The following is a 14,513-nucleotide window of genomic DNA, read 5'->3' as shown; positions in this document are numbered from 1 at the left end:
ATGACACCTACCCCGGTCTTAATGGGATTAAAAGTACTTTTTCTCTTCCTGGAAATCAAAGCCAAAAACGTGTTTCTCCCCTTTTTCATGGGTCACAAGTAAAATCCCTTTTCAACTTTTTTTTCCTTCTTTTTTTGTTATATATTATTTTTGTTTTAAATATCATTTATTTTCCCTGAATTTTTCCATTAAAATAATAGAGGCATCGCCAAGATGCTCTGCTATTTTCATTATTTCTTGGCGTCATTATATGTATTTGTATATACATATTTGGGTCCCATTTAGACAGAGAGCTAAAGTGCAATGCGTTATCCTTCTGAAGATGTGTCATGTACGATAATTGCACTTTCCCGTCATTCAGAACTTTCTGATGTCTCTTTTCATCAGAAACTCCATTTGACTGACAAGCTTTGAATGTCAGTCAAATTAAGACATATCGAAGAGCATGTCCAGCGGACTTTCTCCAGTTTCTTCCCAGAAATTCAGCGTCTTTACTTTAGGCGTATTCAGCGTCTTTACTTTAGGCTGATACACACGTTGAACATATTCCTCACGGGCTTCCTTGAGGAGTTCCCGGCGGCCCTTCCGCGACGCTCTGGTGGTCGCTTTCTTGGCTGCTTTCTGTCTCACCTGGTGGCCGGTTTCTTGGCCGCTGCGCGTCTCCTCCTCCCCCTGCGTCTCTTGACGGTGGTCCCCCCCCTCCTGCGCCTCCATCAAGGTTCTCCTCCTCGTCCTCCTGGGTCTTATCGCCTCATGGCTTCTCCTCCCCCTCTTCTTTCCTGCTGCTTTCTCTGGGGAAGCGGGGGTAACCGCTGCCACGTCTGCCATTATCTCTCTTATTTTACTGGGTCTCTTGAAGGTCCTTAGGCTTTCAACAGGTTTGTGATTGATTGATTGATTGATTGATTGATTGATTGATTGATTGATTGATTGATTGATTGATTGATTGATTGATTGATTGATTGATTGATTGATTGATTATGACCTTCACCACAAAGACCTCAGCCACTTATAGACAGCTGAGGAGCTGACTCATCGTGACATCATCGATGATCAGTGGTGTAAAGTAACTAGGTACATTTACTCAAGTGCATGTACTTAAGTACAATTTTGAGGATTTTTTACTTTTCTGGAGTATTTCCAATTTTCAGTACTTCTACTTCTACTCCACTACATCTCAGAGGCAAATATTGTACTTTTACGCCTCTACAATTATTTGAAAACTTACTAGTTACTTTTTATATTTTATGAAGTAAAATCTACAAGCTCACAACTCACAAATCTACAATGCTCACAAATCTACAATAAAATCTACAATACTCTACAATGCGTCGCGATGCGACGCATTGTAGAGTATTTCTACATTTCAGTGTTGATACTTTTACTTAAGTAAAGAAATTGAGTATTTGTTTCCACTTTCCGTTTTCTTCTATATGTTTATGGGTAAAACACGCTCCTTCAGGGCTCTTTACTAGTGTATTTTCTGGTTACTGTTATTGTAGGGAAAGTTTTTTTCGCCACAATTATATGCTGGGGTTTAAAGTGGTTTAAAGACATTTCTCTTTTGGGTCTAGAATTGAAACAGTTTGGAACGTGGTCCTTCTGTGTGCTTAAAGCAAGCAGTGGTTCTCAACGTTTTTGTCTCCGCCAGGAGACTATGTTTTCGTTCTCGTCCTTCCGTGTGTCCACCAAGCTAACATTGGTCAAGCTTCACGTGACACGTGACAATATGTTGAAAGGGTGTGCTTTGATTGGCTAGCGAGACGCATGATGAAATAGAGACCTATAAATAGGTGTGTCACTTCAAAAGATCATTTATATCTTTTGAAGTGAGGTAAGACAGGATTAATCAGGAACAGTACTGGTGGAGACCTGTGCTCCGAGGAGCACATTTTCTAGTTTTAAATGTTGCTTTTTAATGCGATGGACCCCAATAACTTTGAGAGCGTTTGGTTCCATTTCTACACTCTCAGAGTTACAGACACCCCTGTAAGGGGGTCCCATTTGACACCCCCTCAAGGAACCCCCTTCATGGACCCTACTTTTTAGGAGAAATCATCGATCTGCAGCGGCTCAAAGCTCAATTGTTTTATCTCTTGAATGTCTAGGACCCCTATTACTTTGAGAGCGTTTGGTTCCATTTTTACACTTACAGACATCCCTGTAAGGGGGTCCATTTTAGACCCCCTCAAGGAACCCCTGAGGGATCCTTGGACCCCGCTTTTTAACACCACTGGTCTTGTAAAGAAGTTTGTTTCTTTATTGTCTCCACCAGTATGGTGGAGAGTATGTTTTCGTCTCCGTCCGTCCGTGTGTCCGTCCGTCTCAGCCAAGCTAACATTGGTCAAGCTTCACGTGACACGTGACAATATGTTGTCACCAATGCTTTGATTGGCTAGCGAGACGCATGATGAAATAAAAACCTATAAATATCACCACGCACTTCAAAAAAGAATTTATATTTTTTGAAGTGAGCTTCTATCACTGTGAATATATTACATTATAAAACATACATTAACCACTTTAGCCCTATTTTATACCTAGGCTATTTGAAAATAGCGATGCCTACATATGAAGATCTCTGTATCTGTGGTGCTTACATTTCTATATATGGTGCATTGCTATAGTTGCTAGAGCAAAGCACCATATATGGAGATATATACACCATTATGAGGAAATGTATCATATATATGGAGACATATACACCATTATGAGGAAATGTAGCCATATATGGAGATGTATACACCATACAGTATGTGGAAATGTATCCATATATGGAGCTTATATTTCCATACTAGACTGATGCTGCGTTGGAAACTGTTTTATTTTTATTTTTGAGCGGTGTAGCCGCTCCTACAAGTGGGGTTGGGAATTTGTCTTTCCCTGTACTGGTTGGCTGACTCTATTCACACCCTTTTCGCCATACCGTGATTGGCTGACTCTATTCAGACCCTTTGCTTTGATTGGCTAGCGAGACGCATGATGAAATAATAACCTATAAATATCACCACGCACTTCAAAAAATTCCTTTTTTTTAAAAAGTGAGCTTCCATCACTGTGATGACCACTGTTGTTTCTAAATAACACCGCTCACTTCACACTGGGTGTGATTTTTTTATTTATTATTGTCTCCGCCAGGAGAGTTTGTTTTCACTTTCCGTCAGCCAAGCAAACATTGGTCGAGCCTCACGTGACACTTGACAATACGGTGAAATAGTGTGATCTGATTGGCTAGTGACATATAACGGGCTATAAATACATGTGAGGTAAGACAGGAATAATCACGAAATGGCTGAGAAATGGCGGATACTGTAACAATTGGATAGGACACTTACACAGACAGGACAGATAGGACACTTACACAGACAGGACGGATAGGACACTTACATAGACAGGACGGATAGGACACTTATACAGACAGGACGGATAGGACACTTATACAGACAGGACGGATAGGACACTTATACAGACGGATAGGACACTTGTGTCATGTTACTATGACACAGTAACATGTTCTATTTTTTGTAAGAATTAGAACATAAGAATTAGAACATTCCCAACATTCCCAACACAAGTCTGCTGGCGGAGACTTGTGCTCCGATGAGCACTTTTTCTAGTTATTCTTTGTTTCTGCACTTTTCGGCAAAGATATTTCGTACAGAGGGTAAAAAAGAGCACAGAGTAGAGCACCAACTCCAGTCTGTTTTACCAAGTATAGAGGATCTAAGTGGTTCATTTTCCTCTCCTTTCCGATTGAGCCAATTACTGCTAAAATAAATACATGTGAGTTGAAAGGATGCTCTCATCTCTGACCAGAACAAAGAGAGTCCCTTTAATAATGTGCTCCTGCTTTTAAGATGAAGACTCAACCAGCATACGAGCTACTAGGATACTTGATGGATACTTACATGAGAGTAGAAGTTACATCACTTCACAGTGGACTCTCATGTCTTACTAAATAAAGTGCATTAATCAATCGATCGCATTGAAAAGTACTGTACTTACAGTACGTAGACACAAAGGATGCATACTTCTACATAGTACACATTCTTGGATGTACACGTCCTTATTTAGACATACATATCGTTGTTGTCGGGCAGAAACCTCTTATCTCAATCTAAGTTTTGACTTTCTGTGTTTTCCGGTAAATTAATGCCCTACTTGATCATACTACTGCGTCACACAAGAGCATCAAAAGTAGCAGATCTACAAGCTCGAAACGCAGCGTGAAGCGACACGTTTTGAGCTTGTAGATCTGCTACTTTTGCTACTTTGGCATTTGAATCCTGAACAGTAACAGTTTTGGACATGTGAGGTTTCCACCCGACAGACGATATAGGACACTAATGTACACTAATGCACAGAATGTGTTAAAACAGGGGGAACATGAACTCGTCAAGGCCAGTGTGTGCTATCATTATCCAAGCTGGTCCAACGTCAGGCCTGAGAACTGGCAGATTGCTTTGGCCTGATAAACACCTGCATCTGCAGACACATGGAAAGGAAACGCCTGCATCAGCCAACCTCGATGCCAACCTCAACGTTCAGCTGAGGTGGAGGACCAACCCCCCTGGCCTCTGATTGGAGGATATGGAGAGGCTTTTGGGTGATATAAATATGTCAGAGAGTTCAGTGTCACTCACATCGTCACCATGGCTTTCCTCTGGATCATCTCCTGCCTCGCTTTTGTCAGCGCCGCTTACGGTAATGGAAGCCCGGGTCCCTCATTCAGCCATTTCAAATATGGTTAGACTCATAGCGTAATTGCCTAACTTATATTTTGAAGGTTTTCAGGAAAGAAGAAAAAAAAATTGACTTAAGAAATGTATTTTTGCCTAAGTCATGTTTATCTCCAAGATGAACCAGCACTCAGAGCAGATCAGTCTTAACCTGCTGATTCAGCCTGCCTTATTGCTTACAGTATGTTCTCCGCCTGTCTCAGAATGCTTGTTTCATTTCTGCCTAAGTGAAAAAGTTAGCCTCATAGCATAATTGCCCAAGTCATTTTTTTGAATGTAACAAGCATTCTGGTAGGCTGAGGACATAGGCAATAAGGCACAATGAAGCAGCAGTGTTAGGAGAGTAGAGTTGGGCAGGAATGTCAATTTGATAAAAACAAATCTAGGGCAATTATGCTATGATGATGCTAACGATATGGGTTTTGTTACAGCGAAGACATGTCAAATCGTAGTGCTTTACCTATACTGTATACTGAACTTGTTAAAGAAAACCTTAACACAAACTCAAAGATTTGATGCACTTGCTCCTATAGCAAATACACTTGGATTAATCAGGATGATTTGGCTGAAAGAACAGCTCAAGATTTTAGAACTAGGAGAGGAGAAATGATCTCTCTTATGATAATATGAAGATGTAGAGTAAAGAATTCTAAATGTTTAAACAACTTGAACCAGAATGTCTTCTTTTAATTTTGTTTTAAAGTGTTACTGTATACTTACTGTATACGGTATGGGTCCAGCTCAGTGTTATATTATTTCTAGGTCATAAACATTTAGGGACGTGATGATTACATTATCGTCTCTGTCGTGTGGAAACCACACATGTCCAAAAATGTTACTTTTCAGGATTCAAATTCAAAAGCATCAAAAGTATCAGATCTACAAGCTCGAAACACAGTGTGTTTCGAGCTTGTAGATCTGCTACTTTTGATGCTTTTGTGTGACGCTGTAGTATGATCAAGCAGGATGTTAATTTACGGGGGAAAAAAATGAAAATATGAGATGATATTTGACAGTCAGGAGTGGAGTGTGACAGTGTTTAACTCTTTGTTGCCAGGTTGTGGGACCCCCGCCGTCCCCCCCAAGGTGACTGGTTATGCCCGCATCGTCAACGGTGAGGAGGCGGTGCCACACTCCTGGCCCTGGCAGGTGTCCCTGCAGGTGAGTGACAGTCTGTAGATTGATTGATTGATTGATTGATTGAATGCTTTATTAGTCAGTAATGTAAACAGCACGTGGTACAGTCAGACTCCTATATGAGGGAAGTTACATGTACAGTAGCTCCCCTTGTGGTCTCCTGGTAGATGTTTCTTCAGGCCAATTTTGAAGTAGTGTGCTGTACTTAAGTACAATTTTGAGATATTTTTAGCGGCGCGAGCGGATCCTGCTCTATACCTGACTTTGTCCGTGTTCACCGTCAACGCTCTGATTGGTCAGACCCGTCAACGTTCTGATTGGTCAGACCCGTCAAAGTTCTGATTGGTCAGACCCGTCAACGTTCTGATTGGTCAGACCCGTCAACAAAGTGATTGGTCAAGCTTCACGTGACACATAGCTATAAACACATTATAAACACATATCGATGACAAAATGTATCAAGGCGCCGCTACCTTCACACAGGGTGTGATTTTTTACTTTAGTGGAGTATTTCCAATTTTCTGTATTTTTACTTCTACTCAACAGCTCAAATATTGTACTTTTACTCCACTACAAATATTTGAAGACTTTAGTTGCTAGTTGCTTTTTACATTTAGATTTGTATCACTAAACATACATTAACCACTTAAGCTCTCTATATATTTCGGCTAATTGAAAATAGCAGATCTACAAGCTCACATATTATTTTCAAATAGATTTTTATACCTTTTGAAGACTTGAAATGGGACATTCTGCATAATGAGTACTGTCTAATTTTGGTACTTTAAGTACATTTTTATGCCAATACCTTTGTACTTTTACTCAAGTAAATTTCGAATTCCGGACTTTGCGTATCATTGCGTTATTCATACTTTTACTTAAGTAAAAACATTTGAGTAGCCTACTTCTTCCACCACTGGTTACACATCCTGTAATGGATGCTGTATCAGGTCATTCCACATGTTGGTGGCATAGCAGTAGAATGAGAACTTTCCCATGTTTGCTCTAAATGTGGGTGGTACTAGATCATGGTGGCTCCCTCTAGTGTTGTGGCTGTGAGTGTCACTCACTTTGGAGAAGTATAGTTAGACATGTCTCTTTAACTATCTTAAATACCAATCCCGTTTTCATTTGGACCTGCCTGTGTCAAGATCCCACTTCAAATGTTAAGATTTCAAAAGGTTGAATTTCAGTAAGAAATGCTCAAACTGCAAACAAAGCATAATGAATCTACTGAAATACACACAAACATCTATATTATGGCGACTCTCGGGAGATCGCCGGGCGAAATCGTCCAAAAGATAAAGAAAATCCATCTTTCATCGCCCCCCCCCCCCCCCGCCCACTTCGACCTATCGCCAATAGTTGCCGGCTCTCATAGACATAGATATAATGACGTCGCCGGGCGATCGCCCGAGAGTCGCCCGCTGTTAAAACGCACTGTCACTACAAAACTCTAATCTATATTGAGACATATTTGTAGACCTGTCACAATTATTTGAGATAATCACAATTATTTTGCATAATCGTTTCCATGTTGAAAAATGTACATACATTTTCAAGATCAGCTAGTTCCGCTATTTAAAAAAAAATACATATATATTAATTAATTAAGTATACAATTATTAAATATGCCAGTAATGTATTTGCATATTATTATTTGTTAGATCTGACCTGTTGCATTTTCTTTATTACATAGAAATCAAGTTTATTCATGATGTTCCAATGTTCAATGCCAAACACACAATTAAAATGTAATGCAATTATTTGTATGACAATTCATTGTCAACTTTAAATCTTGTAATGGTGACAGCCCTTACATGTTAAGGTTAGTCTGTGAAGACACTTTAACATGCTAACCGTGGTATGTTTAAGCTTAAAGTGTTATAACTCCCTCCATCTCCATGTCACACCTCAGCAACCCAGCGGATTCCACTTCTGCGGCGGTTCCCTGGTCAATGAGAACTGGGTCGTCACCGCCGCCCACTGCAGCGTCCAGTCAGTATCCCAGTCCTTCTTCTTCTTCATGCATTTCTCCTTCACACTCTCCTACATGGCATGTTCTGTAGACAGATGCCAGGTCATTGACCTTGATCCTATAGAGTGGCGTGCACAGACATTTTGAGGGGCAGGTGCTCAAGTAAATTATACTTTTTTTTGTTTACTTCGTCTGCTCTTTTTTCCCTCTACACCTATACCTCTTTGCCAAAAATAGCCGATCTACAAGCCCACAACGCCTCGCAGCGCGAGGCGTTGTGAGCTTGTAGATCTGCTATTTTTGGCTAAAGTTCTCCTCAGAAAAGGGATGCTAGGTTTCGAGTGGTTATGGTAAAAAGAAAAATCATATCACACAAAGATTTGGCGGACCCCATGTAGTAACTCTGAGGACCCCCTAGGGGTCCCGGACCCCCTGTTGAAGACCCCTGCTGTAAACAAAAAAAAAAAGAAAAGTTTTTTTTATTATTTTCAAAAGGGCACTTCTGGTCAAGAGGGTAAAGGGCAGGTGCTCCAGCACCACCTAGAGTCTATCTGTGCACGTCCCTGATCCTATAGTGTGTATAGTTTAAATGTACAGCTTATTGATGTTTTTTGGATATTCTACTGTTAGACTGATGATTCACGGTTTACTTATGTATTTGTTTAATAGTAGATTACTATTTCTATGCATTTGATGTATTACCTTGTGTTGCCCTTGCTTACTGTAAATCACTCTGTATTAAGCGTCTGCTAAATGCCTACATTGTAAATTGTACAGCAATACTCTATGTCAGTGGTTCTCAAGCTTTTCACGCCGTGACCCCCCCAAATAATCCTATTTGAACTGGGGACCCCCCACCCTGACAAGCACTTGGAATTGTAGAAGTTGAGGTATTACATTTAAGCAAAATGTTTTATATGTTTAAGATTTAAAAAAAAATAGCATCTATAAGCTATGAAATTGTAGATCTGCTATTTATAAAATAATGCTTTAAAATAATGGTTTAAGTGGTTACACAGATGCGTTCCTGGTTTTAATGGGTAACCACAGAAATAAATGAATTGTCTTGTTTGACTTCAGGACTCACCACCGTGTGATTGTTGGAGAACACGACCACCAGTCCAAATCCGAGGACATTCAGAAACTGAAGGTTTCAAAGGTGCCAAACTAACAAACTAACAAACTAACTAACTAAACTAAAGCTCTCTTTAAGCCATTGGGGTTAGTCCAGGGGTTCTCGGGTTAGGGTTAGGGTTAGGGTCCTTTTCATGCCACAACCCCCCAAAATAATCTTATTTGAACTGGGGACCCCCCACCCTGACAAGCATCTCAAAATAATCTTATTTGAACTGGGGACCCTCCACCCTAACAAGCACTTGGAATTGTAGAAGTTGAGACATTTAGGTTAAAAAATATACAGTACCCACTTCAACCCTACATTTCGGCCATTTGAAAATAGCCGATCTACAAGCTCACAATGCATCGCAACGCATTGTGAGCTTGTAGATCTGCTATTTTAAAAATATTTTTATACATTGGAAAACTTGTGCAACGGGACATTCTGCATAATGAGTACTTTTACTTTTGGTACTTTAAGTCCATTTTGATACCAATACTTTTGTACTTTTTTAAATACATTTTTAATTCCGGACTTTTCACTTGTAACAGTATTTCTACATTGCAGTATTGGTAATTTTACTTAAAGTAAAACATGTGAGTACTTTTTCCAACACTGTGTTGTGTGTGTCCTCTCCAGGTGTTCACCCACCCCTTCTGGAACCCTCGCACCACCAACTATGACATCACTCTGATCAGGCTGGCCTCGCCCGCCCGCCTGGGTCCCAGCGTGTCCCCCGTCTGCCTGCCCACGCTGTCTGACGAGTTACACAACGTCTTCGCCCCCGGCATGACCTGCGTGACCTCAGGCTGGGGTCAGACCAGCTACGAAGGTAGGAGGACCCCCCTCTCTACTCTCTCTGTAATGTCAATGAGCACTGTCTGTCCTCCTGTTTTGTCCTACCAGAGCGGGGGGACAAGAGTCAATTGTTTTTTTGTCTTGCACGTGGAGGAGAAATGAGTTGGGTACAGGCTGAGCTGAAAGCATATGGCAGTGGGTTCTAACGTTTTCGCCCCAAATTAATATATATTTGGCCGTGGACCCCCATCTGAAAATGTGTTGTGCCAGGGACCAGCAGAAGAGAAGATTTGTGTAAAAACAAAAAGCAAAGATTATTAAAAATCTTTTTTCACGTTCTTTCCCAAAATTTCAAAAATAGCAGATGTACACTTGTAGATCAGCTTTTGAATATCCAACGTATAATTTGATAGTTTTATGAGATCTTAGATTGGCTATTTTCACTATTTATGTGTGGAACGGAGTCAAACTAAATGTAATGCCTCAACTCCTACAACTACAAGTGCCCAGTTCAAATATCTCAGGTACTTTGTAAATATGTAGATAACTTGTTTGATAACTTGTCTGGCCTTCTATTGTTCTCTTCTTTCTATGGAAATTAACGTTGCGATGCATGGGAATGATGCACAAAAACGAATTTCACCCACTTTTTTACCTTGTAAACCTGTGATGTGACAATAAACCTGATTCTGATGATTATATTGGGGGGGGGGGGGTCGCAGCCTGGAAAGGTTGAGAACCACTACTGTCCTATTTAAACATTTTGCAAGTTTTATCAATAAAACAATAATCTCTGTCCGTCTGCCCCCCCCCCCCCCCCCCCGCCCCAGAACACAACACCCCCAACAAGCTGCAGCAGACCTCTCTGCCCCTGCTGTCCAACATCCAGTGTGAGAGGTTCTGGGGAGACAACATCTCTGACGTCATGATCTGTGCCGGGGGTGAGGGCGCCACCTCCTGCATGGTGAGATGATCTGATGCTCTCCATGTTTAACCTTTGTGTCTTATAGTTATTATGTGTGCATCTATATATATACAATTTGAATCTGTCTGTATGTACGTTCACAAAACAAACCAACCTGTTACCAAGACGACGATGACGATGAGACGGTCGTCCCGAATATGGACACAACGCCAGTGTGACGTAATCTCACGACAGCATGACATCACATCCCCTACCTATAAATTCTAGGATGCCGTCAGATCGCACCAGTTCGACGGCTTCCATAGTGATAAATAGTAATAATCTATAACCATAGAAAGAGTCATAAATGCTCATAATCATACTTATAACTCATTGGAGAGGTGATGCACGTCACCTCTTTCTGAAGTGGGTACTTTCAAAGCCTGCCGTGGATTTAGGAGAGCACAAAACTCTCTCTCACACTGTGAGGTGCCTGTAAGGTGGCACTGCAAAGTGAACGACGCGTCACGCTAGGGCTGAACGATTTTGGGAAAAAATCTAATTGCGATTTTTCTGACCGATATTGCGATTGCGATTTGATTGCGATTTTTTTAATTAAAAAAAAAAAAATCTTAAACATTTTTTTAAAGTCAAGCTTCAGTTTAGTATTCACTGTGTACGTTTAAAAAGTAATTGGAAGTAATGGAACATTACCAAATGGCATACCATTTATTTACTGTTCTAGATTCTAATAAATAAGGATGAGAACTAAAAGATATGAATTGCTTCATTGCTTCCAACATGTATCTTCCAAGTACTTTTTTCCCCATGTATATATTTAAACATTTAGCTGGAATAGAAATAGCTTATTTTTGTAAACAACCCAACATTGAACTTGTTGTCATTAACTTATGGCTCAAGAAGAGAAGCTTTTTCTGAAATGAAGTTCAATAAATAAAAATAAAATTAAACAAATAATTACCATTTCGTGTAAACAATTCACAGCAGTGAAATAAGTAAGTCTTTCACTTATGGCTCCAGAAGCATATTTACTGATATCCAGTATTTAGCGTATGTAGATTAACATTCAACTAAAATTAACACTTTTTTGTCTCACAAGGCAAAGTCCTCTCCTACTGTACATTGTATTACTACTAGGGTTGCCAACAGTCCCGTATTAGCCGGGACGCCCCGTATTTGAGCCAAAAGGGGCGTGTCCCGTACGGGACTTTGTTTGTCCCGGACTCCGGTGTAAAGGGAAAAATAAAAAATATATTTCTGTTTGCGCACACTGCAGTGTCTGGCTGCGTGTTTGTGTGCTTTATGAGATGGGCGCTAGGACCGCTCAGTTGACAGGGCAGGCACAGTGCTCGCACGAGTGCTTGTGTGTGTGTGTGTGTGTGAGATTTTCTCCGGTGGGAACGGCATCATTGTTTGTGTGGCATGTCAGTCTGTTCTCAACCCTAACCCTAACCCTAAAACCGAAATAAAGTAACACAAAAAAGTAACTTTATCCGCGGGAAACCCGAAAAAAATCGCGCTTCCCGTTTCTCCAGTTCTGGATGTTGGCAACCCTACTCTGGATAGAAGGAGACAAGTCCCGCGGGTGCTCTGGGATTAATATTAATATTACAATTATTTATTATGATAAAATAAAAAAATCGCGGCCTTTGCGATTAGCTAATCGCGTGGTTTCAAATCGCGATTTCGGTTTGAAAACGATTAATCGTTCAGCCTTACGTCACGCTAGACATTCGGGCCGAACTTCCAGTGTTTAATATTTCTATACTTGTAGCAGCAGCTAGAATGAGCGTGCGCTTAGCATTCAAAAATAGACCAACCGACTATTGTAATTAACGAAACATAATCACCTTGATGTTGAGGTGCCACTCATGCCATCTGAAATCAATGTATTTAAATGCAAGCAGCACTATGTTACTTTCCTCTTCTACCCCTGAGATGTAACCTTGCTCAGGGGATGTATTGAATCGTGTGTGTGTGTGTGTGTGTGTGTGTGTGTGTGTGTGTGTGTGTGTGTGTGTGTGTGTGTGTGTGTGTGTGTGTGTGTGTGTGTGTGTGTGTGTGTGTGTGTGTGTGTGTGTGTGTGTGTGTGTGTGTGTGTGTGTGTGTGTGTGTGTGTGTGTGTGTGCGTGCGTGCGTGCGTGCGTGCGTGCGTGCGTGCGCGCGCACGGGAGGGTGTAATGGTGAGTTTGTGCCCAGGGCCCGTAGTCATGTTAACCCGTACATGGTATTGAGGATTGTGAAGAAATTGCTTGACTGATTCTTGAATGGTCTGCTTCTTGTTAATCATGTCTTGTCCTTGCTTGTGCCTCGTCTCAGGGGGACTCTGGCGGTCCCCTGGTGTGTGAGAAGGACAACATGTGGACACTGGTTGGCATCGTGTCCTGGGGCAGCAGTCGCTGCTCCACCTCCGTGCCCGGCGTCTACTCCCGCGTGGCCCAGTTCAGCAGCTGGGTGGACCAGGTCATGGCTGCCAACTAAACCCAGTTCAGCAGCTGGGTGGACCAGGTCATGGCTGCCAACTAAAAAAAAGATTGAAAAAAGAGATCAAGCAAGACTATAACCAGGGGTCATCAACATGTCCGTACACAGACAAATGTGTCCGTGGCAAAGACTTGGTCTTGTCCGTGGCATTTTTTTTTATTTACACACCATTATAATGTTCTTATTTAGTTTTCTTCAGAATATGTATGACTCTGATTTACTATGACGCTATGTATGACACATTAGGAGTCCTACTAGTACTAGTGGTTCTTAAATGTTTTATTTGCAAGGACCACCGTAACTCTGAGAGTGTACAAATGGAACCAAATGGACCCGTAAGGGTCCATTTGGTTCCATTTGTACACTCTCAGAGTTACAGACCTGTTATAAGGTCATTCAGGGCTATAGCTCTTTATGTGTTTCTGGTAATATTATTGTCCACTCATTTTGTATGTCCGTGGAAAAAATTGAATTTTGACCAAAATGTCCACCACAAGAAAGCATGGTGATGACCCCTGCTATAACTGAAGAGAGATACCTCCTCCACCAACCAACCCCAGACCCCATCCATCCTGAAAACCTGACCTGTAGCTTTTTAGATGTTGAGATGCTGAATTTCAATTGATAAACATATCAAAACCTCTTTAAAAGTAGTTGTTTTTGTTGTGGTTGTGTATTAATAACATGTCCAAAATAGGACTGCTGGACACGACCATCCACAGGTTGAACTTCAATGTTAATGTTAATGCCATTTTAATACATTGTCAATGTGCTCCTGTGTGATAGCCCACAGCTTGATAAACCTGGTTTAATGACTGGTTCTCACTGATAACGACCCCCCCCCCCCTCCGGGAACCACCAGTGGTCCTTGGGGGGTAGCCTATACAAAATTAGTTAACATAGCGTCACAATCATTTTAACCACTTAGCTTTGGCTATTCAAAAATAGCAGATATACCATTGCGCGGCACAGTGCCACGCAATGAGCTTTTTGAAAAAGCTTTTTTGAAAAAACGTACGTTTCTTTGTCAGTGGTTCTCAAACTTTTTCATGTCAAGGACAGCAAAATGATATGTATTTGGCCACGGACCCCCATCTCAAAATATTTTGTTCCAGGGACCCCCCAAAAGCCAAGATTTGAGTTACAAATGTTCGCTTTAAAATAATATATATTCAAAGATTTGCACACATTTTCACGATTTTTCAAAAATAGCAGATCTCCAGGCTTGTAGCGTGGCACTCGGTGCCGCGCTACAAGCTTGTAAATCTGCTATTTTTGAATAGCCAAAGTGTAAAATAATGCTTTTTAGCTCAAATCAGAAAGTGACACAGAAGG

The 14,513-nt window shown here is 41.1% G+C and overlaps 1 protein-coding gene across 1 annotated transcript; it reads left to right on the top strand.

Annotated features, from left to right (window-relative positions):
* Positions 1-4,586: 4,586 nt before the first annotated feature.
* Positions 4,587-13,175, top strand: LOC311046766 (chymotrypsin B-like; the record flags this gene model as incomplete). Its single annotated transcript, XM_084059301.1, has 7 exons — positions 4,587-4,704; positions 5,797-5,900; positions 7,795-7,874; positions 8,935-9,013; positions 9,611-9,803; positions 10,600-10,733; positions 13,014-13,175. Exons 1-7 carry the CDS (start codon positions 4,653-4,655, stop codon positions 13,173-13,175), a joined length of 804 nt encoding a protein of 267 aa, XP_083915427.1. The 5' UTR covers positions 4,587-4,652.
* Positions 13,176-14,513: the final 1,338 nt, after the last annotated feature.

The sequence above is a fragment of the Gymnoscopelus microlampas genome, assembly GCF_963454915.1.
Source record: "Gymnoscopelus microlampas genome assembly, chromosome: 1".
NCBI classification, from domain to species: domain Eukaryota; kingdom Metazoa; phylum Chordata; class Actinopteri; order Myctophiformes; family Myctophidae; genus Gymnoscopelus; species Gymnoscopelus microlampas.
This window is presented reverse-complemented; position numbering and strand designations above follow the sequence as displayed.